Source organism: Neopsephotus bourkii, unplaced genomic scaffold (genome assembly GCF_033783945.1).
Source record: "Neopsephotus bourkii isolate Nb327-2 ecotype Australia unplaced genomic scaffold, CSIRO-AGI_Nbou_v1 NB_1660, whole genome shotgun sequence".
Taxonomy (NCBI): Eukaryota; Metazoa; Chordata; class Aves; order Psittaciformes; family Psittacidae; genus Neopsephotus; species Neopsephotus bourkii.
In genome coordinates this window covers 273,620-299,058 of record NW_026902134.1, presented here as the reverse complement: position 1 = coordinate 299,058, position 25,439 = coordinate 273,620, and the positions used below count along the sequence as shown (strand labels likewise).

Here is a 25,439-nt window from a genome sequence, read left to right as displayed (position 1 = left end):
AGGTCACAGCGCCCGGACCCCTTGATGGAGGCAAGGTGCTCCCCTAGGCTGGGGAGACGCACCCAGGGGCTGCTCCATGAGAGACCCATCTGCCCCCAGCTCTGCTCCGTGGCACTCGGGACCCCCAGATCTGGGCACTGTGTCCAGGGCCTCAGGGAAGGGGACCTGGCTCCTGCCATGGGCTCTGGACCCCTCACTCTGCCCCAGCACTGGGGCCTCTCCCTCCTCTCCCCACAGCAAAGGTGCTGGCAGAGCTGTCTGGGGACCGAGGCGGGTGCATGGCAGCCCCTGCTGTGGCAGGACAGGCTGCAGGAGCCCCCAGCGCTGGGCTGGCCCCAAGGAGGGGCAGTGGGGAGCGAGGGCAGAGCACAGTGGGGCACGGACCCCACGGCGCAGGAGTCGGGCGAGGGCTCTGACCCATCCTGCTGCCGCCAGGAGGAGGGCGAGCGGTGATGGAGAGCCCGGGTGGGAGCCATGGGGCAGTCGGCAGAGCCCCCTCCTCACCCAGGGGCTGCCCCGCACCCGGTCCGCAGCCACCGTGCTGCCTCTCACCTCCTCTTCCCTCCCCGCCTGTGCCGCCCGGCTCCCTCCTGCCTGTACCCGGCACTCACATGTTGGACTGGAGTTTGGGCTTCCCCGTTTCCACCTCGGGGCTGAAGGCCACGGAGCCCTTGCGGGAGGGACCCGCTGCTTGCCGGGACGCGGACACCGGCGACTGCGGCGTGGATGCTGCGGCCACGGTGCGGCTGGGTTGAGGCAGCGATCCTGAAGGCATCTGCTGCGAGTGCTGGGCTGGCACCGCCGGGCACGGCTTGGCCAGGAGCCCGGCGACCGAGGGCGAGGAGCGGCGGGCCAGGCTCCCCGCCGCCTTCCTGCCCTGCTGCAGGGAGCTCCCGTCGCCTTGCTGGGCCACTCTGTTGGGAAGGGAGGGCTGGGATGCGGAGAGGAGCCGGACGTCCTGGGTGAGCCGCCCCAGCGGCAGGCCCTGGATGCTCCGGTGCTTCACCAGCTGCTGCGGCTGCATCAGCAGCGAGATGTGGGAGCCGGTGGCTCGGGACAGGCTGTAGTGCAGCGTTCTCCCGGGCGGCAGCGCCTGCTCCGAGCTGGGCGACGGGGCCCCGGCCGCCTGCTGCAGCAGCGACGTGGACACCGAGGCGCCGCGGGAGCGGGAGAGCTGCGGCTGGGGGCCGGCCGGGGGCTGCTTGGCCGCGGGGTCCCCCTTGGGAGCCGGGCGCGGCAGCGCCGGTGCCCCGGGGCTGGGTCTCTGCCCCGAGCCCTCCAGCGGCTGCACCATGGGCGAGGACGGGGACCCGGCGGCGGGCGTCTGGAGGTGGGACTGCGGCGCCGACGGGGAGCTCATGGAGGAGGGCCGGGACCCCCCGAGGCTGGGCTGGGAGCGGCGCACGGGCTTGGCGAGCAGCGTGGCCTCGGGGGAGAGCGGGCTGGCGATGGAGGAGGGCGGCAGGAAGATGTGCGCCTGCAGGCTGTGCTGGTGGGTCAAGGCGATGGCCACGTTGGTGGTGGCGGCCGCCGTCTGCAGCGGGGCGTGCACCAGCGGCTCCCAGATCACCGGCTTGCCGCTGAGCTCCCGGCCCATGGCCATCTGCTGCAGGTCCTGGATGTTGTGCGCCATGTCCTGGTCGTGCTTCACGATCTGCTGGATCATCTCGTTGTTCATGGGCCCCGAGCTGTGCTCGGCTCGCTTGCGGAGCAAGATGGAGTTCTTCTTGCCTGGGATGGGGGGAGGCAGCAGCGTCACTGGGAGCGGCCGTGGGGAAGGGACCGCAAAGCCTCAGCCCTGTGGCCCTGGGGAGGGTTCGGGCTGGAGCAGAGGGGGAAGCAGGGACAAACCAGGGGAGTCCCGGCCCCAAAGGTTCCAGGCTGGAGGCTGGGGGCTGTGGTCCTGCTGGTGAGGGGGGTGAGGACAAGCAGCTGGGCAATGCCAGTGCAAAGATGGGAGAAGGGAGTGGGCGACAGCCCCACTGTCATACAGCATTGCCTGGGTCTTCCTGGGAGAGAGAGGGATGCTGGAGGCAGGCTCCTTCCCCTCGTCCTCATTGCTGGGCACTGGTGGGGCTGCGGTGCCATCACCCATGGGGCTGCGGTGCCATCACCCATGGGGCTGGGATGCCATCACCCATGGGGCTGTGGTGCCATCACCCATGGGGCTGGGATGCCATCACCCATGGGGCTGCGGTGCCATCACCCATGGGGCTGGGATGCCATGGCTCAGGGGTGGCTGTGCCTGGCCCAGGGGCCCCTCCTCACCTATGCGGTCCAGCCGGTCCATGGCCACGGTCTCGAAGGCCCTGCGCATCATGGGGTACTCCTCCAGCACCTCGTTGAAGTTGTCCACGGACAGGGAGTAGAGGCGGCAGTAGGTGTCAGCGCGCACGCTGGCCGTGCGCCGGCCCCGCGTCAGCAGGCAGATCTCTGCAGGGACACAGGTTTGGGGGTCGGGAGGAGGCATCCATAGAACCATGGAAGTGGAAGGGACCTTAGAGCTCCTCCAGCTCCAGCCCCATGCCATGCACAGGGACACCTTCCACTGGAGCAGCTTGCTCCAAGCCCCTGTGTCCAACCTGCCCCTTAACACTCCCATCTATCCCCTTCCCAACCATGTCCCCAGATAAGAGTAGCTGGAATGGGGAGCGGCTGCCTGCTGCTCCCACAGCCTGCACAGAGTCTGGAGCCTGGACAGCCACGCTGTGTCCTCAGCCAGGCCATGCAGACACCGCTGCTCTCCCAAATACCAACTGGCTCGGATGCTCTGCTCTAAACCTCCCTCCTCTCTGGCCAGAGGCGGGGTGATGCCCCTTGTACCCAAGCCAGGCACAATTCTGGTCCCTCTGCCTCAATCTGCTGGACAAGGTGCCCCATGAGAACAGCGGTGGTGGCACTGTGAGCCCCAGAGCTCAGCATGAGCTGGATGCCCCAGCTCCTGCCCTCTGGCAGCTCTTGCTCCCCCCTGCTCCCCATGCGGCCCAGCCCAGCCTCACCCCCAAAGTAGGAGCCATCAGACAGCTTTGTCTCCTTGTTGCCCTTGGTGAGGATGCTGACCACCCCGTGCTGGATGAAGTACATCTTCTTGCCGACGGTGCCCTCGCGGATGATGAAGTCCCCGGGCTGGAAGACCTCGAAGCGCAGCTTGGTCAGCATGGCCGTCACAAAGTTGGGGTCCGCGTTGGCAAACAGGGGCATGTTGGCCACCAGGTTGCGGCAGTTGAAGTTGATGATCTCCTGCGGGGCGGAGGAGCACGTCACCGACAGGGACATCGCCGAGCCTGGCCCCGGTGAGCACCCGAGGCGCCGGCGGTGGGTGCCTGCCCCTACCTCCTTGAGCGGCTCGCTGAGCTCCCCCAGGATGTTCTCCTCATCGAACATCTTGCCCTGGTAGCGGTGCTCGTAGTACTCGTGGATGCGCTGGCGCGTGTCCCCAGGCAGCTTGTGGAATGACATGTACTGCTCCACTTGCTTGTACTGCGGGGACAAGGCAGAGCCATGCAGGGCTGGGATCCAGACCCCCCCAAAGCCATGTCAAAGAATCATAGCATCACCAGTTTGGGTTGAAGGGACCTTAAAGCTCCTCCAGCTCCATGTGCAGGGACCCCTTCCACTGGAGCAGCTTGCTCCAAGCCCCTGTGTCCAACCTGGCCTTGAGCACTGCCAGGGATGGGGCAGCCACAGCTTCTCTGGGCACCCTGTGCCAGCGCCTCAGCACCCTCACAGGGAAGGATTTCATCCTTAGATCCAGCCTGATGTCCAGAGCAGAGAACAGAACCCTGTGCCCTCGGGATGCAGAGGCCAGGATGGGGGCTCACTATGCTGAGGTGACCCCCAACACCCCAAATGGGGCATCTCTCTGCACACAGGCAGCCTGGTGCCCCCGAACCCCCCTCTGGTGCCTTTCCGGCACCCAGCGCCCATCGCACTGACCTTCTCCTGGTACTGGCGCCGGGACGAGTCCAGGGACTGGATGAGGGCGGTGGCGTGGCCGATGAACATGGCGTAGCACGTGGCGCCCACGATCATGCTCAGCATGGTGAGCCACACGTCGGTCATGCCCTCCGGAGCCTGCTGCCCGTAGCCGATGCAGAGCATGTGGCTCATGGCCTTGAAGAGCGCGTGCGAGTACTGCTTCCCCCAGGAGTCGTTCTGTGGGCGAGGAACAGCGGCGCTGGGGGCTGCTGGAGGGAGCCGTGGGGCTGAGCCCTCCATCCCCACCAACCCCAGCAGCAGCCACAGCGGGCTGAGACAGGAGGGTGATGCAGAGGTTCCCTCCGCTGGGACTAGAATAGGGATGCTGCTGTGATGGATCCAGGCAGCTCCATCCCTCGAGTACAGGATGTGCGACCAAACCCTCTCATCCCTACACGGCACACTCACCACCATGTGGTTGATGGAGACCCAGCAGTCCTCGGGGAAGTCTTGCAGCATGGGCACCAGGAACTGGAGGCAGCCGTCCCAGTGACACAGCAGCAGCATCATGCCAATGAGGTTGAAGATCCTCACCACAGCGCTGGCCAGGTCGTACGTCATGTGGAAGATCTGCGGAAGAGGCAGGAGTTGGAGCTGCAGAGACACTGGCACTGGAATGGGTTGCCCAGGGAGGTTGTGAATGCTCCATCCCTGGTGGTGTTCAAGGCCAGGTTGGACAGAGCCTTGGGTGAGATGGTTTAGTGTGAGGTGTCCCTGCCCACGGCAGGGGGTTGGAACTGGATGATGTTAAGGTCCTTTCCAACCCGAACTGTTCTATGGTTCTATGACACCCCAACCAGCCCAAGGTCCCCAGCATGAGCAGTGGCCGTGGTCCCAGGGGGCCCTCACCTCCTCCCACTGGTGGATGTAGCGGATGAGGCGCGAGAGGCGCAGCAGGCGCAGGAGGCTGAGGATCTTGGTGAAGCGCACGATGCGCAGCGCCCGCGCTGTCTTGTACACGTCAGAATCCACCTGCGTCTCCAGGTCGACGATGAGGAAGATGTAATCCACCGGGATGGAGGAGATGAAGTCAACCAGGAACCAGCTCTTCAAGTACTTCATTTTGATGGTGTGCGGATCGAGGATGATCTCCGTGTTGTCCTCCACCACGATGCCTGTCCGGAAGTTCAGCACCAGGTCGGCCAAGAAGAAAGTGTCCGAGAGCACGTTGAAAACGATCCAGGGAGGGGTGTTCTCATCCTTGAAGAAGGTGATGCCCACGGGCAGGATGATCAGGTTCCCCACCATCAGCAGCAGCATGATGAGGTCCCAGTAGAACCTGCAGGGATGGAGCACAGCGGGTGGGAGAAGCAGGGAGAGGCAGGAGACAGTGGGTTAGAAGCAACCCCGAGTCCAATGCAGTGTGGAGAGACGGGTGCACAGGACATGCACACACGTGCCTGCCCACACGCATGACCAACGCTGCTGCATGGCAGGGACACACATGTGCGGGGGGGAGCAGCTCTGCACTGGTGGGGCTGGGGGAGCAAACTTCACCCCATGCGTGTGGGAAGGGTGTCACTGCTCCCTCTTCTGCCCTGGGGCCAGTGAAGCCGTTGGGATTGCAGCATAGGGCAGCAGCCAAGCAAGGGTAGGGAAGTGAAGGTGGGAGGAACATGTCTAACCCCAAAGGGGCTACCATGGGCACTGGGCCTGCAGGACCCCTCAATCCACCTCCTTTCTCCGGGTGCGGACAAGCTCAGAGGCTTTGGAGGCAAAGCCAACAGACCCTGGGCAGCAGTTGATTGGTGTTTGGTGGTGCCACGGAACCCAGCATCCCCATTCACATGCAAATGTGGCTGGGGTGTTTTCATTCCTCACACAAACACATGGACACACTTTGCTTCACAAGGCCCACGACGGCTCCTGCGGCACCTTGGTGGGCTCCGAGGCTTTATGGGCGCCTCAACAAGCAAACCCAGCTCCCACCTTTGGGTGCCCCCTTAGCCCCAGCCCCGCTTGTGGGTAAAGACCCCAAGTCTTCAAAGGTGACCTCAGGGCAACTCTTGGTGCCTTGCGGATCCAAAGTGGCTTTTGCAATGACAAGGAGCCTGCAGGCGCTTCCTCCCCTGGGTCCTCACCAGGCACCACTTGGTGCAAGTGGTGGGGACGAGGAGGGAGCAGAAGTGATGGCTCCTTCAAGAGGGAGCACCATGGCAGGGAGGGGGCATCACCAACGCGGGGGCTCCCCCAGGACCCAGAGGCCTGGCACACATTAACATCCTCTTGCCCGTGGCCAAGATGGGCTGGGGAAGGCCAGAAGATGCTGGTCACGGCAGAAGGGGCCTGACCCAGCCGAGCAATTGCCTCCTGCACCCTGCGCTGTGCCTCAAGCCCTGTGCACGAGCAGGGAGCCGCCGGCCCCCACAGCTGCCAGAGCTCTTGATTCAGCCTCAGGCTTAAGCTATTTAGGGCAAGCCCCGTCCTCTGCTCTGTGTCAGGCCGAACACGCAGGGCCCTGATCTCAGTGGCCTTTATGTATCCCTATAATGTGATAAACACCGCCGTAATCCCGCCAGCTGTCTACCTGCCAGCCTGCCCCACGGCACCGCTGCACAAACTGCCCCTGCCGAGCGCAGGCTCCCGAACTTGGGGGCAGCTTCCCTGGGAAAAGGGCTCCGAGGGCTGCAGGCCCCCGGTGTGAGGCTACAGGTACTGGGGTGCTCGCCAGGCTGGGGCCATCAGCCGTGTCACAGCTTGCCGCGGGAGATGACTGCCATTCCCCGTAGAGAAAGCCCACCCTATATGACTCAACATCCCCGTGACACCCAGTTCCTCCCACATCATCCGTCCCTGAGCCCTCCCCGTGATCCCGGTGACACCGTGAGCCAGGCCCGGCTCCGTGCTGGGCATCCTGCTCCCCCCCCCCCGCCACCAGCTCCCAGGCTCTGCAGGCAGCTCGGGGGCCCCGTGTCCCCAGCGGGGTCACGCAGCTCCGCACCAGACACAGACAAACAGCGTCGGGAAGCGGGGGGCTGCGTGGGTGAGGGCCGGCGGACCCTGCCTCCTCCTCCGCGGAGGTTGGGCTGGGCTGCGCTCGGCCAACGGGAGCCCCGGGGACCGGTGAGGGGGGGACTGAGGCAGGAGAAAGCCACCGGTGCCCCCCGCAGGATCACCCAAGGATGGGGCAGGGGCTGGGGCTGCGCGGCCCCGGGGAGGGCCGGACCGGCGGCTGCGGTGCGGGAGCGGCGTCCTCCCGGCCCGGTGATGCAGAGCCCCCGGTGCCCGGCACTTGTTGCCCCGACGGAGCCCGGGCGGGGCGGGCGGAGGAGCCGCTCTCAGCACCAGGGACAGCGGCACGGGAGCGGGTCCCACCTGAAGTCGCTGTAGGGATGGATGATCCAGGCACCGGCCGACTTCACCCGTTGCCGTTCGATCTCCACGGCCCGGTGGCTACCGAACATGCGCAGCGAGAACTTGTTCACGGCGGGCTGCAGCATGGCCCCGAGCTGCCGTTGCACGAACGTGCCCGCCGCCGTCGCCGTGGCCGCCGCCTCGCCCTCCGCCACGATCTGCTCCGCCGCCACCGGCGAAGCCGGGGCCGCTCCTGTCGCTTCCCCATCTAATACCGGCGGCTTCTCCCGCGGCTCGGGGCTCTTGCCCGGTGCCGCTTCCATCCCTCCGCCGCCGCCGCCTCACGTTTCCTTCAAACGCCCTTGCCCGGGCGTTCTGCCCGCCGCCCCGTCGCACATGCCCGGCCCCGGGCGGGCGCGCGTTCACTTCGCCGGTCCCGACCGCTCGCTCACCGCTCACCGCTCACCGCTCCGTTACCGGTATCCGCAGCTCCAGGGGACGCCCGGGGCACTGCGCACCCCGGGGCGAGGCAATGGAGCCCCGCCGATAACGGGGATGCACCGGAGGTTACCGGAGCGGCGGCAGCGGCGGCGCGGGACCCCGCGGGCGGGGCGGGGCCGGGTGGGCGGGGCTTCGGGGACGACGGACGTCGTCCCCCGGAGCCCCGCCCACCTCGGCCCCTCCCCTTCTGACGCAGTTGCGTACGTGCGTACGCGGCCTGGCGGTGGGGACCCGGATCGGCGGCGGCGGCGGGGCGCGGCGGAGCTCGGAGCACTTGGAGCGGGGCCCGGGATTCCCGGGGGCTCCACGGCCGCCATCACGGATTTCCTGTGGGATAAACGCACCGGGCTGGCTGCGAGGACGGTGCGGAACGCGGTGGGGGGGGGTGCGGGCCCTTCCGGGGGTGGGGTGTGGGGTGTGGGGTGTGTGGTGTGGGGGGGTGAAGGCCGCGGTGAGGCCTTGCTGTTGCTTCCCCTTCCCCGTCGGTGCTGGAGCCTCCCTGTGCGGGAGCCCCGTTCTGCCGCTTCGCGGCCTGGTCCCGTCCCCGCTCCTCCCGGTGCTTCCGCTGTTGGCGCTCGGCCGCTCAGGCCCCACCCGCCAGCGGCGGAGCGCGGCCGCCATCATCGTCCCCAAACCGGTTCCAGAGCTGCTTTGGAACGCGCCGCTGCGGGCTTTGCCTGCTCGGGAAGGGGGTGCCCGGCCTTGGCCGGCCTCCAGCGCCGCCTTCGTGCGCTGTCCTTAATGAGAGGTTGGACTCGGAGCCGCCGTCCCTGGGGGGGGGAACCGTGAGTGGACACCGGCCGTGCGCTCTCGGGTGCCCTTCAGTCGCACCTCGCCCTCTCGGTAGCCGGGCCTGTAATACCGGGGCGGGTGTGCTCCTTGGGGGGGCAAAGTCGCCACTGGGAGGGCTGTGGGCAAACGGGGCCTCAGGCTCTTGGCTTTGGAGGCAGGGCAGGTAGTGGTGTTTGGTGGTTTGGAGCTGAAATACACGTGGGGAATGGCTTGGAGCTGGGGATGGGAGCAGGATGCTCTGAACCGGGACTCAGGGTGGAGTCCTACTGAGGGACAGGCTCCTTCCCTCTTGGCACTTGCATCCCATCAGAGAGGTAGAGGCGAGTGCTCATCCCCCTGAGGAGGGGTCTGCAAGGCTTCATGAGTGCCTCTGCATGTGGACAGGGTGGTTTTGCTCCCTGGATGGGGCAGTGGAAGCGTAAATGCCTCTTGCTCAGCAGTAAACCAGAGGCATCTCTTGAGGAGCTCCTGTACAAAGTCCCTGTGCAGCAGTACTGGGGTGCAAGGACTTTGGGCCAAGCACTTGCTGATATCCTGAGCTTCCTTTCACCTTCCTTCAGTTTTCCTTGGTGCTGCTCTCTCCTTTGTGGGGAGCACTTTAGTTTAAAGAGAGAAGAAGGTGGAAGCTCTGAAGGCTCAAGTGCTGCTCTGAAGGCTCAGGTGCTGCTCCTGGAGCTGTGGCCAGTAGGGATGAGTGTGAAGAGGTGAAAGTAACCTGACAGCCAGGACTGCAGCAAGCACAGCCCATGTGGGTGGCCCCATCCTCTCATATGGGGTGCTGGGGTCTCTTAGACACTCATCCCCTCCCTCTCAGGTCCCCTCTGCATGCTCAGACACGCTGCTGGTGGCCTCCCCTCTCCTTGCCCTGGCAGCTCCTTGGCTGTGGGTGCTCGGATGATCTGCGCTGGTTTCCCTCCCTTGCCATTGCCTCTCACGGTCCTCTCCTGCCCCTGCAGATGCCTCACTCCCGAAGGTACCGCTCGTCGGAGCGCAGCAGCCGGGGCAGTTACCACGAGCGCTACAGGAGCCGCAAGCACAAGCGGCGGCGGACGCGGTCGCGGTCCAGCAGCAGCGAGCGGGACCGGCGGCACCGGCGGGAGGACAGCTACCACGTTCGCTCCAGGAGGTGAGGCTGCAAGGCCGGGGCAGGGCCCCTGACCTGAGGGGCTCTGCCAGGGGCAGCTCCTCTGCTCTGCCCTGTGCTGCGTTCCTCATGCGATCCCTGCCTTGCTTGCCCTTCCCTAGCTACGACGACCACTCAGCAGACAGGAGGGCCTATGACCGGCGTTACTGTGACAGCTACCGGCGGAACGACTACAGCCGTGAGCGGGGGGAAGCCTACTATGACCCCGAGTACCGTCACTCCTATGAGTACCGGCGCTCCCGGGACCGCGAGGGCAGCTACCGGAGCTGCAAAAGCAGCCGGCGTAAGCACAGGCGGAGGCGGCGCCGCAGCCGGTCCTTTAGTCGCTCCTCATCGGTGAGTATCCTGCTGTGTTGGGCTTCCCCTGTAACCTTTCTCTCCCAGGTGCCGAGCTGGGTAAGTGGAAAAGTCATTTCTAACCGCTCTCTCGGACTCGGCTTGAGATGTGCGGAGAGAGATCTTTGGTGCAGGTGGCAGCTCGTGTCCACCGTCCTGCTGGGCCTCAGCAGGGGCTGCCCTGTGCTGGCTCAGCCCCTCGCATGGTGATGCCCGCTCAGAGGTGGGAGGAGGACAGGCTGTGCCTTTCGAGGCTGGCGTGTCCCCCCCGGGGTGGTGCAGCAGGCCTCAGCTCCTTTATCCCTGCAGAGCACTGCTTTTGTTCAGTGGTGCTCATTAAGAGCTGTCTAGGAGCCCCAGCCAAGCAGTCTTTTGTGTGAGGTCCAGCTGATCCTGGTCCCAGAGAGCTCAGCCTGCCTGCCACAGGCAGCTCGGTCCCTGGTTCTGTGTTCTGTGGCAGGAAGCCTCCCTGTCTCTGAGGGTTAGGTCCTGCAGCAGAGCAGGATCCTTCTGGGCTGGCTCAGCTGATGTGGGGTGTCGTGTGAGGGGCTTTGCAATGGAGTGAAACTTGTGGACTGATCGATTCAGGTGGAGGCAGCAACCGTCACAGGCTCTTCCCAGCAGTGTCCCTGCCTTTCTCTTCTTGTCTGTTCTGCTGTTCACCTTCCACTTCTGTTAGACCCCAGACACGTTCTCTGCTCTGTATGTGGAGCTCTCAGTGTTGTCCGGTCTGTTCTGGCTGTATGTCCTGGGATGGGACTGGGGGCTGGATTCAGGTCCCAGGTGTGCTGGCCGGTTGGTTGCTCCCAGGTGTGGGGATACTTAGCTCAAGAATTGAAGGCAGGAATTCTCTCTTCTCTGGCATAAGCCTCTTATCTGCCTCATCCCAGGCTGTCCCTGTTCCCTATTGGGCCTCTGCTTCTCTCCTGGAAGCTAGTCCTTCCAGGATCAGCTTTGTTAGGGGAGGGTGCAGGCAGAAGGGTCACATCTTCCCCAAGGCAGTCACAATCCTCTCTGGTTTGGATGGATCCTTGTACTGAGAGCTGCTTCTGAAACCTCTGAAGTCATCTTTGCCTGAGTGTTGGGGCTGGGGGACACTGTGGGGGGCTGTTGGAATGGGATGTGGGGGACAGCCTGGGCCTTTGCTTGTGCAGGACTTGCCAGCACCCACCTGCCTTCTGCTGCCTTTCCCCAGCGGCTGCATGGGGCTGAAGGAGCCTCTCCCCGAGGCTCTGCCGCGCTCTCTTGGCGTCACCAGGACCCGAAGGCCAGTGCCGATGCTCTCGGAGCCCCGCTAGGAGCGAGGGCAGCAGCCCCCTTGCTCTGCCCTCCGCTAGCCCTGTTGTGACCGTCTCTGCTCTCGCACTGGTTCGGGTGGGGCTGTTTGTAGGGTCTTTTTTCTTTTTTTGGTTCTTTTTTTTTTCCTTTTGGTTTTCTTTTCTTTTTTTTTTTTTTTCTTTTTGGCTACAACGAAAAGCAAACTGTTTTTTTCTTTTCTGAGCTAGTGTGTTGTATCTTGACATGTTCCCTTGCAATATCCCTATCGTTATATATTCCTCTGTGCCGTATGAATTGGCTGGGAATCTCCTCCTGCAACCCCTCCTCAAACAACCATGTGAATTTCCAAACCAACCAATGCGTGACGCTGGCTGCTGCGCTGGGTTGAAAATGTGATTGGTGAATGATGAATTCCCTGTCTGCCTGGGCCAGCAGCGGAGTCGACAGAGCAGCAGAAGGGCCAAGAGTGTGGAGGACGACGACGAGGGGCATCTGATCTATCGCGTCGGCGACTGGCTACAAGAAAGATGTACAGCCAAATCGTAACATAATTTAGCTCTCTAGTTAAGCTCCCATCGCAGTCGCAGATCTGTCTTATCTTTCTGTTTCATTTTATTGCCATTGTTTATTAAAGAGAAACCCTCTCCTTTTTCCTTCCCCTTTTGTTAAAGCTACGTTTATATTTGTATTGTTACTGAAGTGCCAGGGAATTAGGGCTGTTGCCTTGTGCAGCCGGTGTCAGCCTTCCGCTGCTCCGGCCTCTCAAGCTGTGTGCAGGTTAGGTGTTGCAATGCATTCTCCTCTGCCTTGTGTATGCGCTGCATCCAGGTCGTGCTCACTCTCTCATCTGCTTTCCTCTCCTTCTCTCCCTCCCAGATGAGATTATTAGCACCTTAGGGGAAGGCACGTTCGGCAGGGTGGTGCAGTGCATCGATCACCGCAGGTACGTGGCAGGGATGTGGTGGTGAGGAGTAAAGAGAGACCAGAGCTGGCAATGGAGCCTTTTGTGCTCAACGTGGGAGCCTGGGGGTGAAATGAGCCTCTTTGTTCCCAGGATTCCCAAGCTGGTCTGGGCACTCAAGTTCTGGGGTTGCCCATGTGTTGGAGAAGGGTGGGGGAGCTTCTGGGGGGTGCTTGAAAGGAGGGAAAAGATGCTGCTTTGGTGGATGGAGCAGCTTCCAGTGTCTGAAGGGGGCTACAAGGATGTTGGGGAGGGACCTTTGTCAGGGACTGGAATGACAGGACAAGGGGTGATGGGTTCAAACTGAAAGAGGGGCAGCTCATATTGAATATAAGGAAGAAATTCTTTACTGTGAGGGTGCTGAGGTGCTGACAGAGGTTGCCCAGAGAAGTGGTGAATGCTCCATCCCTGGCAGTGTTCAAGGCCAGGCTGAACAGTGACTTGAGCAACACAGTCTAGTGTGTGGTGTCCCTGCCCATGGCAGGGGGTTGGAACTGGATGATCTCCAGTTCCTTTGCAACCCAAACCATTCTATGACAGCCCTTAATAAAAGCCACCTCCTGGCTTGGGAAGGGTGGTGGAAGGCTGTGCTGCAGAGGGTGAGGCAGATTCAGAAAGCCCTTTTTGGAGGGCACGGGCTCCGTGGCCCAGCTCAGGGTTGATCTCGAGCTTTATCCCCGTTTCTCCCCCAGGGCTGCTGCCCGTGTTGCTCTCAAAATCATTAAAAACGTCGAGAAGTACAAGGAGGCTGCTCGGCTGGAGATCAACGTGCTGGAGAAGATCAACGAGAAGGATCCCGAGAACACCAAGTGAGTGGGCTCCTGCTGTTAGGAGGGAAGGGGAAGCCTTGCAGTTGCAGGGCTGGAACGCGAGAGGTATTTGATAGTGGGTGACTGAACCTGTGTGTGGCTACGTTTTGGAGGCATCTTGGCTTGCTGTGGGATGAGAAGGGAAGGAGGAAGCAGGCACAGGGATAACAGTGGGGTGGTTGGTGCAGCTCTGTCTCAAGCCTCGTGTTTTTGCTCTTAGTCTTTGCGTCAGGATGTTTGACTGGTTTGACTACCACGGCCACATGTGCATCTCCTTCGAGCTCCTGGGGCTCAGCACCTTTGATTTCCTGAAGGACAACAACTACCTGCCTTACCCCATCCACCAAGTGCGGCACATGGCCTACCAGGTGTGCCAGGCTGTGAAATGTAAGTGCTGGCTGCCCTTCTCCACTGCTCCTTGGCTGACCTGGAGGGCTGTGCAGCTCCCAGCAGCGCCAGTTCTGAGCCTAAGCCTTGCACTGCCTCCAGTGGTGACTGCATGCTTGGAAGGGATGCTTGTTTTCCTGATTGTAATGTTTTCCGATGCATGGGGGCTGGCAGGAGCTCAGAGCACTTCAGCATCCACCCCCCTACGCGTTTGGGTGATCAGTATGATAAATGTGCTTCTGACAAATCATCTTGGCCTGGAGCAGCCTGTTCACACCCCATTCTAAATGTGGGCTAAACTGGTGCCAGTGTGAGCAGCCTGAATCAGTGATGCTTGCTCTTTGGGTGGGTGTAGCCTCACTTCGCTTCTGCTCCATCACCCGCCTCTGTTTGCCCCTCAGTTCTGCACGACAACAAACTCACCCACACCGACCTCAAGCCAGAGAACATCCTCTTTGTGAATTCCGACTATGAGCTCTCCTATAACCTGGAAAAGGTAAGGGTGCTTCTGGGGTTCGTGCCTTGGGTTCTGCTCTCCCTGGCCTTAGCAGCAGGAGGGAGGAGTCAGAATGTGGAGCCAGGAGACACAGGGCTCACCAGCTACGTTCATGCACGCATTCAGGGCCTGTATCTTGCATGAGCTGTCTGTAGCCTGTGGGGGAGCCATAGGGACCCCAGGCTTACCTGGCCGATGGTGGGAGCTCATTTGGGGCTGTGCTAGTGTAGCCTCTGAAGCCTTCCCCTGCCCTGTGGTGAAGCCTTGGCTGTGTAAGGAAGGGGCTGAGTCTACATCCTGGAGCTCCTGAGTAACTGATGCTGTTCTCCCTTGGGAAGAAGCGGGATGAGCGGAGCGTGAAGAGCACAGCCATCAGAGTGGTGGACTTCGGCAGCGCCACGTTTGACCATGAGCATCACAGCACCATTGTGTCTACCAGGCACTACCGAGCCCCAGAAGTCATCCTGGGTACGTTCCCCTTGGTCTCTCTGCAGAGGCAGGCGTATCCCCTGGGGCACTGGGTGCTGCCTGCTGGATTAAGGAGCATCCTTCAGTAGCTGTTCTGGGTTTACCCTGGGAGATGAGAAACACTTTATGTAACATGCTCTGCAGTGCTCTTTTCTGGGGGGGCAGGCAGCAACTCCTAAGTTGGTGTTTTGGCATTGCCACCAGCAATGGTGTATTGGCACCAGTGTATCAGGAGCCTGGTGGGAATGGGGATTGGTTTTCCAGTTGTTTGTTTCCAAAAGGGAGAGGGATTTGGAATCTTAGGCTGTAACTGGATCTTTTACTTAAAACACATTGTTTTCTAGAGCTTGGCTGGAGCCAGCCCTGTGATGTGTGGAGCATTGGCTGCATCATCTTTGAGTATTATGTGGGTTTCACCCTGTTTCAGGTGAGAACTGTACGCTGTATGGCTACTTCACAACTGGTGAAAGAGGATGCTGGCTGCTCCCCAGTACAGCCAGGAGCCTCTGGGAATCATGGGCTTCCCTCCATCACTGCAGTCTTGTAGAGACAACCAAGGTGTTGCCCAGCAAGGGGTTCTGAGCAGGGGAGTACCCAGGGCTGGAGCTGGAATGATCAGAATCTGTTCCATGCCTTCCCTTTATGTTTCTCCCTCTCAGACGCATGACAACCGGGAGCACCTGGCCATGATGGAGAGGATCTTGGGGCCAATTCCGTCTCGGATGATCCGGAAGACGAGGTGGGCAAGGCTGCTTGGGTACCACAGGCTTGCTCCTGCTTCAGGGTAGCGCTTCTCTGAGGGGCTGAGCTTTGAAGCTGCCTGCTGAGCGTGTTGCTGTTGCTGCAAGGCATTTGGTGGTGGGGGTAACCTGTTCCCACCTCTTTCTCTGGCAGGAAACAGAAGTATTTCTACCATGGCCGCCTGGACTGGGATGAGAACACCTCTGCTGGGCGCTACGTGAGGGAGAACTGCAAACCACTGCGGGTAAGGAGGGGTGGGCAGGAATCCTGCTTGCTGCAGCCTCTTCTCATTGCAGAGTCTTTTAGTGCGTGCCCCACTTGGGAAGATCTTCCTGGGGGCAAGGTTGGGCCACCAAGAGAGTCAGGGCAGTGCGTTCCTGATGGAGCATTGGCTATCCCAGACATAAATGAGGGAGGCTGCAGCAGCCTGAGCGTAATCTGAGGTGGAGGAGGAGGGCATGGAGACCTTGGGAAGTGTGTGGGGAAAGATGGCAGGGGGAGCTCAGCAGTTGCATGCTTGGTAAAGCGTAGAGCTCAGGTCTGGGATTAGTGATGGTCTGAACAAACCAAACCTCCCCACGTCTTGGCCACTGAGCCCAGGGAGAGCCCTGTGAGCGGGCTGCATGCAGCATCCTCAGCACTAACCTTCCCCTTCCATCTGCCCAGCGATACCTGACCTCGGAGGCTGAGGACCATCACCGCCTTTTTGACCTCATCGAGAGCATGCTGGAGTACGAGCCCTCCAAGCGCCTCACCCTGGCCGAAGCCCTCAAACACCCCTTCTTTGACATGTTGGAGATGGAGCCCAGCACAAAACTGTGGGACTCGAGCAGGGACATCAGCCGGTGACGGCCCGGGCGCCAGCCTGCGCTCACATTCTAGCCCCCGTGGAGGCCTGTGTCATTTCTATTCAGACTTTTGGTGCTTTTGGTTTGGTTTTTTTTTTATACACGAGTAAAACTCCCCTGGACAAGTTTGTAAAGCTGTTAATATGTGAGATACTGTAAATAGCCCATATTCTATAGCGGCCTCTGAGCACCACGGGCCCAACCTCCTACTGTTGCTGCTGCCGTTATCATGAGGTGAGGGGGCCTGTGTGTCCATATGTAAATACCTCTGTTCACGTGTTGCTCTGTCTCCTCCTGCCCTCCTCGGTGTACATACTCCAGGACTCGCAGCTCGCTGTAGCTTATCTGTTTCCTTGTAAGTTATGAAACTGGTGGGACTGCATGGGAATTATTTTTTGGATCAATGTCATAGCCCATCCCCACACCAGAGTTTTATAAGGATTTTGTACAGTCTTTGTGGAGAAATAAATATGAAGTGAATAAAGCCCCAGGTCTGGGTCTGAGCCAGCAGCAGCCGCTCTCGGTGATGGTTGTAGGAAAAGGGATGTCAAGCACCCACCTCAGTGTGTGTCTCTGGGTCTTACCGGTGCTGCCCTGGGACTTGCTGGGGTTGTTTCAGACGTGGTTCCAGCTCAGTGCAGGTGCTTTGCCAGGGTGTCTGGGAGGGCCGTGCTGGGGGGTGGCAAGAACGGAGCGCTCCTGGTCTGTTCTGAGCTTAGCACTTGGCTGTGGCACCATCTGCCTGTGGCAGACGCTGTCCTGGCACCGCGCAGAGGGAGGGAGGGGAAGCCTGGCTTCACCTGGGCTAGTGTGGGACCTAAAGGGGCTCCGGGAAACCGGGAGAGGGGCTTTGGGCAGGGGATGCGGGGACGGGAGCAGGGAATGAACGGCTTTGACCGGCCCGAGGGGGGATGGAGAAGGGGTCTGAGGCAGAATCGTCCCCGTGAGGGTCCTGGGGCGCTGGCACACGGTGCTTGGGGAGGGGGGGGTCATGGGGGCGCCGGTTCCCGTTACCGGACAGCTCTGCATCACGTGCCCGGCCCCGCGCGTGTGCAGAGGATCCCCTGCCGCAGAGCTCTCCGGCGCTGGTGACGTCACGGGCGGCAGCCAATCGGCGGCGGCGGAAGGCGGGGCTGCGGCTGACGGGGCTGCGGCGGCGGCGGCCCCGGTCCCGGTCCCGGTCGCGCCATGGCCCAGCGCGGCGGCCCCGCGGTGCTACCGGATAACCCGTTCCAGGTGCGGGGCTGGGGCAGCGGCGGCGCGGATCCCCCTTCCTTCCCTCCCTCCCTCCGCCGCCTCACCCCGCCCGTTCTGTGTTGCAGGACCCGGCGCTGCTGCCGCCGGGGCCCGGTCCCGAGAGCGCGGCGCTGGACGCGTACAACCCGTTCGAGAGCGGCACGGTGAGGCCCCGGCGGGGCGGGGCGGGGGGGGCCGGGATGCGGCGGCCGGGCCCTCACCGCGCTCCTCTGCTCCCCGCAGCCGCCGCCGCCGTACCAGGCCCCGGCCGCGCAGCCCCCGCGCAGAACCAGCCCCACCGAGCCCCGCAACTACGGCTCCTACGGCACGCAGGTACCGGGGCGGGCGGCGCGGCCTCCGCGGGAAGGGCGCGGGGAGCAGGCGCTTCCTTTCCCCCCTCGCCCCGCAGGCCTCGGCGGCGGCCGCCACGGCCGAGCTGCTGAAGCGGCAGGAGGAGCTGAACCGGAAGGCGGAGGAGCTGGACCGGAGGGAGAGGGAGCTGCAGAACGCGGCCCTCGGCGGCACCGCAAGTGAGTGGCCGGGGGGGCCGGGCAGGGACCGTCCCCTCGGGGTCCCCTTGCACCGGTACCACCGCTCTCTGCCTGTCGCCTCCTTCCCCTGCAGCGAGGCTCAACAACTGGCCCCCGCTGCCGTCCTTCTGCCCCGTGAAGCCCTGCTTCTACCAGGACATCCCGGTGGAGATCCCCGCCGACTTCCAGAAGACCGTTTCCACCATGTATTACCTGTGGATGGGTGAGGCCCGGCGGGGAGCAGGGCAGCGCGTGTCCCGTGTGCTCTGGAGGAGCTGGGGTTAACGCCTGTGTGTGGGACTGCGGTGCCCCACTGACATCCCCTCTCTCTCAGCCAGCACCATTGCTCTCTTCCTGAACTTCCTGTCCTCGCTGGCCTGGTTCTGTGTGGATCCCTCGTCTGGCTCTGGCTTCGGGCTCTCCATCCTCTGGGCTCTCCTCTACACGCCCTGCTCCTTTGTCTGCTGGTACAGGCCCATGTACAAAGCCTTCAGGTGTGTATCTGCTCCCAGGCCAGCAAAGCAGCGCTGTGGGGAGGCTGCACGGCTGGGGCTTGGAGCTGGGGGCATGGGGCTGCTCGGTGGCACAGGTTGGTGCCCAGCCCCTTTGGTGGCCTTTGGGTCTGCGGCTGTTGTGATTCTGCACTGAGCTTTGTGTTCTCCTTGTGCCCCCCCCTGCTGTAAGGGAGGTTCTGGGGGTTCTTCCCTGTGGCCTGACCTCGCCTGTCTCTTTCTCCCAGGAGTGACAGTTCCTTCAACTTCTTTGTCTTCTTCTTCGTCTTCTTTGCCCAGAACGTGATGTATGTGCTGCAGGCCATTGGCATCCCCAACTGGGGGTTCAGGTGTGTGTGGGGCAGAGCTGGGGAGCCCTGGCCAGCCGAGTACTCCAGCAAGAGAGGAGGCAGATGGGCAAGAGGGGACCTGTGCTGTGCAACTGCCTCTTATGTTGCAGTGGCTGGATACTGAGCCTGATAGCGCTGCGGAAGAACACGGCCGTGGCGGTGATGATGATCCTGGTGTCCTTGTCCTTCACAGCAGTGGCTGTGCTGGGCATCATCATGCTGAAAAAGGTGAGTTTGGAGCAGGCACAGGGACAGAGCTCTGCCCGCTGGGGTGCCCTGGCCCTGAGCCCCTCCTCAATCCCAGATCCACTCCCTGTACCGCCGCACGGGCGCCAGCTTCCAGAAGGCACAGGAGGAGTTTGCTGCCGGGGTCTTCTCCAACCAGGCCGTGCGCAACGCGGCGGCCAACGCGGCTGCGGGCGCTGCCACCAACGCCTTCCGGGCGCCCTAAGGCAGGGCCCCGGCTCCTCGTCGCACGTGGGCTCTTCCCGAGGGAGAGGAGATCCAGGTTGCACTGTCATTGGATCCCCGTGTGTCTGCATCAGCTCTCAGAGGCTGCCTCATCCCAGCTTGGAAGTGCTGGTGCCCGAAGCGTTTGCTGCTCTAACCCCTTTCCTCACGGATGGAGGCTGCGCTGGTTTGTGCTGGTCCCTCCCCTCAGCGGACTGGGGATGGAGCGGGGTGGGAGGTGCTGTGGCCAAGCCCTGTGTTTGTTCATCGCCCTCCCTTCCAGCACTGAGCTGCTGGGGGCAGGAGGCTCCTCCAGATGTGTGACAGGGACCGAAATGGCTGCTCCCATTCCTTGGACATTCCCGTTTCCCCATCTGTCTGCCCTGGGTTCCCCTTGTGCCCCCCCAGGTTCTCCCTGGAGGCTTTTCCCTGCCTTCTCTCTGCTGCAGGACCCGATTCTCTGCCAGGAGCATCGTCCGTCCCCTGCTTTCCCCAGGAGCTTGCTCTGGTGGTGGTGGGGCTGAGCTGGGGGGGCAGCTCCCATCCTGTCCCCCAGTCTGTTACAGCTGAGCCTGCTCCAGGCACAGGAATGAGGAGCGTGTGATGCACCCGGGCAGCGGTGGGGGGGGGCTGCTGGCCTTGAAGCCGTGTGCCCCACAGCAGCTGAGCCAGGCCTGTGGTGGAGCCCAGAGCTGGGCTGGGCATTAAGGAAGGACCCTGGTACCCCTAAACCCCCCCTCACCTTCATCACCTTCTGCCCCCCTGCCCAGCACTCTTCCCCTGCAGCCTGTGCCCCCCCCTACTGCCCCCCATCCCCTCGGGGAGCCCTGGGCTGGGTCCTGCTCGTTCTGCTTTGCCCCATCTCCTCCCAGTGCCCCGGCCTCGTCCCTGTTGCTCCGGGGCTGGCGGGAGGGTTCGTGCCTTCATCCACGGGGCCGGTGCCTCTGGGCCGGGGGGGGGGTCCCTGCTCCCGCCGCGGCCCCGCGCGTTGCTGAGCCCGCCGCGCCCTCGGCTTTTATTTAAGGAATAAATGAAGTTTCTCTCCGTGCCTCCGTGCACCGGGACCGGGGGGGGGGGAGCGGAGCGGGGGAGGGGGGGGGGGCGGGACCGGGGCCCCGACGGGGCGGGCCGAGCCGCGCTCCAGCTCCCGGCGTGCCATGGGGGGGGGGGGGGCGCGGCCCCGCTGCGGGGCGGGAGCGAGCCCAGAGCCGGGGCTCGGCGGGGGGCGATGCGCAGCGGCCGGCACCGGGGGCGCTCCGGGCAGCGGGAACACCCCCGCCCCGCGGAGGATGCTCCTGGGCGGCGCCCGGGCCCCCGAGTCCCGGCCTTGCCCCGGGGGCCCGGGCGGCGGTTCCCGGCCTCGGCACCGCGCTATGAGCCCCCCCGCGGGGCCCCGGCGAGACAGGGGCGGCGAGAGAGGAGGAAGCCGCGGGGCCGCCCGCCGGGAGCCGTAGGCCCGGCTCTGCCCGGGATGCGGAGGTACCGGTGAGGCGGGGTCCGCTCCAGGGCAGCGCCGCCGTCAGCATCCTCCGGGAGGCGAAAGGTGGAGCCCGGCCGGTTCCCGCAGAGCGCCCGCTCCTGCTTCCCCCGGGGCCGGCGCTGTCCTGGCGCGGTGCCGCCGCTTGCCCCGGGGCTCCGGGGCCCGCAGCCGCCGCTCGCCGCCCGGGGCAGCCATGCCCTCCCCGAGCGAGTCCAGCCGCTCCTTGACCGGCCGCACGTCCCGCAGCCTCACCCACCTCCGCGCCCAGCGGACCTGGCTGCAGATCCTGCTGGTGCTCGGCTTCATCCAAGTCATCCTGGGCGTCCTCATCGTCACCTTCAGCCTGGTGGCCGCCACCATCACGCCCTCCGCCAGGATCCGCCACTCCTGCCCCTCCTGGGCCGGCTTCTCGGTGAGTCCGGGGAGGGTCCGGGCCAGCCGGGTCCCTTCAGCCCTGTCCCAAGGGAGTGTGGCCCCGCTGCTCCCCCATCCCCCGCCTGTGCCTGCCGAGGTGCATTGTGGGAGAATCCCAAGGCTTCCTCCAGGGTGACAATGTGGGATGGGGACCCCAGGAGCAGTGGGGGGGGGGGGGCTCGGTTCTATCCAGACCCTGAGCAGTTTGTGCTGGGAGGGATGGGAGCGGGGCTGCTGCAGTGGGGGGGGGGGGACACCGAGCAGCCCTGCCCTGCTCCCCAGCCCCACACTGGGGTGCTCTGCCCGCTGTGTGTGTGGGGTGAGGGCAGGACCCCCACAGGCCCCACAGTGCCCCTGCGGCGCGGAGCTGCCCGCAGTCCCCAGGCTCCCCGGTGCCCTGAATCAGCAGTTTCGCCCGGCTTGCAGCAGCGCTGGAGCTGCTTGAATGGCCCTGGGCTGGCTCCAGGCCCACGGGGCTCAGGGGGCTCTGCCCAGGGGCTTGGGGGCCTGCTCTGGGCCTCACTGCCTGGCAGAGACCCCTCCTCATCCTCACCCCTGGGCCTGTGCATCTGCAGCTGGCGCTGTCCGGCCTTGTCGGCATCATCTCCTGGAAGCGGCCCCTCACACTGGTGGTAGGTGCTGGGGGGGAGCAGGGCAGGGAGGGCAGAGCGAGGCGTTGAGCACCCCACGTCCCCCTGTGGATGGATGCGTGGCCGCACGCAGCAGGTCCCTGTGCCCACAGATCACCTTCTTCACGCTGCTGTCAGTGCTGGGCATCATGCTGAGCCTCGCCGGGTCCATCCTGTCCTGCCAGAACGCGCAGCTCGTGAAGTCCCTGCAGGCCTGTGAGAGGGTGCGATGGGCCCCGGGGCAGTGGGGCAGAGCTCAGCCCTGGCTGCCGGGCTCTGGACACGGGGGGAGCTGTGGGGCAGGGCTCCCGCGGGGCTCTCCGGGGTACCCCTCACTGTGCTCCTTGTGCCCAGGAGAGGGACTCGTGTGTCTGCTGCCAGCCGCGCCCGGAGCCGCCCCCCGCCTCCTGCAGCCGGCAGAGCGAGATGCTCACCATGTTCCCCAACCCCGACTGCCGCAGCATCCGCACGGCGCTCAAGGTGGGGACCCCGCGCGGGGCCAGGGCTCCCTGGGGCACCCCACTGCGCTCTATGGGAGCGTGTGCTCACCTCGCTGCCCCCCAGGACCTCCTCTTCAGTGTCTGCGGCTTGACCGTCTTCTCGACCGTCGTCTGCACGCTCTCTGCTGTCGTGTGCTGCATCCAGATCTTCTCCCTCGATATCGTCCATGTGGTGAGTCCCAGCCCTGGCCCAGGAGCAGACGGCGCTGGGACCGGCATTCCCCGGGGTGCCAGGGCAGGACCCGGCCCCATCCGGATTAAGGCTCGGGATGCGCATCCCTTGCCGGATGCCTGTGCAGGGGGTCCCAGCTCTTCCTCCTCCGCTCTCCCTGCAGCTGGTCCCGCAGCGCTCGAGCTCCGTGACGCTGGAATGCACGTCCCCCCCCGACCCCTTTCTGCAGAGCATGATGGACTTCGAGGAGTTCGTGCCCCCGGTGCCGCCGCCCCCCTACTACCCCCCCGAGTACACGTGCAGCTCGGAGACCGATGCGCAGAGGTACCTGCCTGCTGGAGCCGGGGGGCCGTGAGCCCCAGGCAGGGCTTGGCCCACCCAACACCGCTTCTCTGCCCGTGCCTCCACAGCATCACCTACAATGGCTCCATGGACAGCCCCGTGCCCCTCTACCCGACTGACTTCCCCCCTTCCTATGAGACTGTGATGGGGCTGCGGGGGGACAGCCAGGTGGGAGATGTGGGCAGGGGATGGGGCAGGCGCGTTGGGCTCCTTCCTGCTCTGCCTGCGCCCTCACTGTGTCACCCCACAGGCCACCCTCTTTGACTTGCCGCTGACGGAGGGCTCACACACCTGCACCTGCGACCGGGTCCCCTCCATCGTGCTCAGCGGAGAAGGTGCTTGTGCCCCCTTGAGGAACGGGACTGGGGCCGTGGGGGGGACAGCTCCTCACTGCCCCCCCGCTCCGCTCCTTGCAGTGTCCATGGACAGCGGGTCCCTCATCATGTCCGAGATCATGGACATCCCGGGGGACAGCAGCCCCTCGGAGGACTCGTGCCTGCTGGAGCTGCAGGGCTCCATGCGCTCCGTGGACTTCGTGCTGTTCCGCTCCATCCAGCGCAGCCGCGCCGATTACTGCCTGAGCGTGGACTGCGTGCAGTGCAGCCACCACCCGCGCAGCCCCGTGCTGGGCCTGCAGGGGCCCTTCGAGGAGGTGCCGCAGCCGCGGGTGCGGGGGGAGCGCTCCTACTCCTGCTCCACGGCGGCGGAACCGGGCCACGACGGGGTCCTGGCGGGGGGAGCCGTGACCCACAGCTGCAACCGCCTGGAGGGGCTGTCCCGCTGCGCCGGGCCCTGCTTCCCCGAGGTGCGGCTCAAGGACAAGGGGGCGCTGCGGGGCCGCGGCCGCCCCTCGGGGCTCGGCCCCGGCCGCCTCGGGCAGCTCCGGCGCAACAGCGAAACCTCCTGCCCCGCGTCCCCGGGCCCCGCGCCGAGCCCGAGCCCGCGCCCGCTCGTGAGGGCGCGCAGCGACCCCGGCGTCCCCGCGGCCGGACGCGCTGGTAGGCGGCGATGGGCGCGGGAGGGGGATGCGCGCCTGGTGCGGCGGAGGCGTGCGGTGGGGCTGGGTTAAACGGTGTTGATTCAGGTTAAGTGAGGTTAAATCCCTGCTCCTGCTGCTCCAGACCCTGGGGTTTGATCCCTGAGAGCAGGGGAGAGCTCAGAGCAGCTCCAGTGCCTAAAGGGGCTACAGGGAACCTGCAGAGGGGCTTTAGGCAAGGGCCTGGAGGGACAGGCCAAGGGGAATGGCTTGAACCTGCCCGAGGGGGGATGGAAATGGGATCTTAGGCACCAGCTCTTCCCTGTGAGGGTTTTGGGACACTGGGGTGGGTTGAATGGAGAAGGTTTGGATGCCCCATCCGTGGCAGTGCTCAAGGCCAGGTTGGACACAGGGGCTTGGAGCATCCTGCTCCAGTGGAAGGGGTCCGTGCCCATGGCAGGGGGATTCTGCTGTGCTGGGAGGAGGGGTTCCTGCCCGGGCTGGTGCTGGTTTCCGCACAGGGATGCAGGATGCTGCCAAAGCCTGAGACCTCTTTCTGCTCCCCGCAGATTTCAGGGAAGTACTTTATACCAAAGCACTGGAGGACACCACGTCCAGCTCCTCGGCGGATACAGGTCAGGGTGCTGGGATGGACTGGGCTATACAAGGGAGGGGGGGTGTTCCTGTAGCCCGTGCGGGTCAGGCTCATCCTTTTGGGGCTTGGGGAGAGGCCCCATCGGGAGCAGGCTCCCCGGGTGCGATGGCGCTGTCCCCGCAGGGCTGTGCTCCGAGGCCTGCCTGTGCCGCCGCTCTCACTGTGCCTCCCCGCCGCTGCTCCGGGCCGGCTCGGCAGGGAAGAGCAAGGCGCTGCCCTCCAAGGTGACGGAGCAGCTCTCCACGAGCACGACCCGGTCCCTGGGGGACCTCAAGGTGTGCAGGGGCACCCGCGGGCTCGTGGCCAGGTTCCTGCAGAGACCCAAGCGCAGCGCGGAGGTGCCCGGGCACAGCTCCCAGGGGCACAAGCAGGTGAGTCCCAGTGGGCCCCAGCCACAGCCTCTTCCTCTCCCTGCTCCCCATCTTCACTCCAGCACCTCCGGGGTCTCTGTTCCCCCGCCGTGCACCCCATGGTGTCGGCATGCTCCAGGCAGGGGCTGTGGCCGGAGCTTCCCTCCTGTGTCACTGCCCTTGCCCTGGCGTGACAGCTCCATCCCTTAGTCCCCAGCTGTAGCCACGAGTGGGAAAACCCTGCGTGTCGCAATGGTTTTGGCTTTGCCCCTGAGTCACCACAGCCCGGAAACAGCCACTGGGATGTCCCAGCCTTGGCTTGAGGGATGTTGGAGACCTTGCGCAGCCCAGGAGGCCCCGATGGGGCTCTTCATCAGGGACTGCAGCGACAGGACAAGGGGTGATGGGTTCAGACTGGAACAGGGGAAGTTCAGGTTGGATCTAAGGCAGAAGCTCTTCCCTGTGAGGGTGCTGGGGAACTGGAAAGGGTTGAATGGAGAAGCTGCGGCTGCCCCATCCCTTTCAGTGCTCAAGGCCGGGTTGGAGCACCCTGCCCGTGGCTGCAGCCTGTCCCTATGGGGCTGCAGGTTCCCTGGAGCGCCTGGCCCGGAGCAGAGCGGCCCCACGACGGCATCCACCTGCGGAGCTGCGGGGACCTGAGCTCCACCTCGTCCCTGCGCCGCCTCCTGTCCGCCCGCCGGCTGGAGCGGGGCCGCCCGCGGAGCCTCAGTGGGACCTGCAAGGACAACGAGAGCATCCTCTGAGCGCGGGGTCCCCGTCCCCCGCTGCCCCAAAGGGGGGCCCCGCTCCGCGCCAGGGCCCTCGGACGTG

General features: G+C 64.1%; 5 protein-coding genes across 10 annotated transcripts in view; 2 read left to right on the top strand and 3 right to left on the bottom strand.

Annotated features, from left to right (window-relative positions):
* Window positions 1-22,060, bottom strand: part of FDPS (farnesyl diphosphate synthase) — a 26,993-nt gene extending 4,933 nt beyond the window's left edge. Inside the window, exon 1 of one of the 2 annotated variants that reach the window (XM_061375314.1) lies at window positions 22,057-22,060. The gene's annotated coding sequence lies outside the window, so the exon portion shown is untranslated. Of the gene's footprint in view, window positions 1-5,320; window positions 5,325-22,056 lie in introns of those variants that run through there. The other variant, XM_061375313.1, reaches the window with a different exon arrangement.
* Window positions 1-25,439, bottom strand: part of RUSC1 (RUN and SH3 domain containing 1) — a 45,003-nt gene that overhangs the window by 10,921 nt on the left and 8,643 nt on the right. The window lies entirely within an intron of this gene.
* Window positions 400-7,758, bottom strand: HCN3 (hyperpolarization activated cyclic nucleotide gated potassium channel 3). Its single transcript, XM_061375309.1, has 8 exons — window positions 7,294-7,758; window positions 4,828-5,257; window positions 4,387-4,548; window positions 3,937-4,155; window positions 3,334-3,480; window positions 3,000-3,240; window positions 2,269-2,433; window positions 400-1,731 (listed from the first exon to the last, which is right to left on the bottom strand). The coding sequence occupies exons 1-8, from the start codon at window positions 7,593-7,595 to the stop codon at window positions 608-610; spliced, it is 2,790 nt and encodes a 929-aa protein (XP_061231293.1). The 5' UTR covers window positions 7,596-7,758; the 3' UTR covers window positions 400-607.
* Window positions 7,968-19,607, top strand: LOC133224038 (dual specificity protein kinase CLK2). 4 transcript variants are annotated; one of them, XM_061375283.1, is made up of 20 exons: window positions 7,968-8,136; window positions 9,522-9,691; window positions 9,811-10,045; window positions 11,756-11,852; window positions 12,200-12,266; window positions 12,977-13,093; window positions 13,314-13,480; window positions 13,882-13,976; window positions 14,315-14,444; window positions 14,789-14,871; window positions 15,104-15,183; window positions 15,339-15,429; window positions 17,356-17,433; window positions 17,513-17,602; window positions 17,679-17,799; window positions 17,894-18,022; window positions 18,134-18,293; window positions 18,539-18,640; window positions 18,751-18,868; window positions 18,945-19,607. In XM_061375283.1, the coding sequence occupies exons 2-20, from the start codon at window positions 9,522-9,524 to the stop codon at window positions 19,089-19,091; spliced, it is 2,277 nt and encodes a 758-aa protein (XP_061231267.1). In that variant the 5' UTR covers window positions 7,968-8,136; the 3' UTR covers window positions 19,092-19,607. The 4 variants fall into 4 exon arrangements, with proteins under 4 accessions (XP_061231267.1, XP_061231265.1, XP_061231264.1 ...); XM_061375281.1 differs by lacking the exons at window positions 17,356-17,433; window positions 17,513-17,602; window positions 17,679-17,799; ... (3 more) ...; window positions 18,751-18,868; window positions 18,945-19,607 and adding an exon at window positions 15,852-16,517 and having other exon boundaries at window positions 7,969-8,136; window positions 11,759-11,852; XM_061375280.1 differs by lacking the exons at window positions 17,356-17,433; window positions 17,513-17,602; window positions 17,679-17,799; ... (3 more) ...; window positions 18,751-18,868; window positions 18,945-19,607 and adding an exon at window positions 15,852-16,517 and having other exon boundaries at window positions 7,969-8,136.
* ENTREP3 (endosomal transmembrane epsin interactor 3) lies at window positions 20,600-25,439 on the top strand. Of its 2 annotated transcripts, none has more exons than XM_061375311.1 (12): window positions 20,600-20,982; window positions 21,560-21,616; window positions 21,727-21,837; window positions 21,968-22,093; window positions 22,178-22,285; window positions 22,449-22,609; window positions 22,696-22,795; window positions 22,878-22,962; window positions 23,044-23,625; window positions 24,173-24,238; window positions 24,382-24,629; window positions 25,196-25,439. In XM_061375311.1, the coding sequence occupies exons 1-12, from the start codon at window positions 20,764-20,766 to the stop codon at window positions 25,370-25,372; spliced, it is 2,040 nt and encodes a 679-aa protein (XP_061231295.1). In that variant the 5' UTR covers window positions 20,600-20,763; the 3' UTR covers window positions 25,373-25,439. The 2 variants fall into 2 exon arrangements, with proteins under 2 accessions (XP_061231295.1, XP_061231294.1); XM_061375310.1 differs by having other exon boundaries at window positions 24,334-24,629.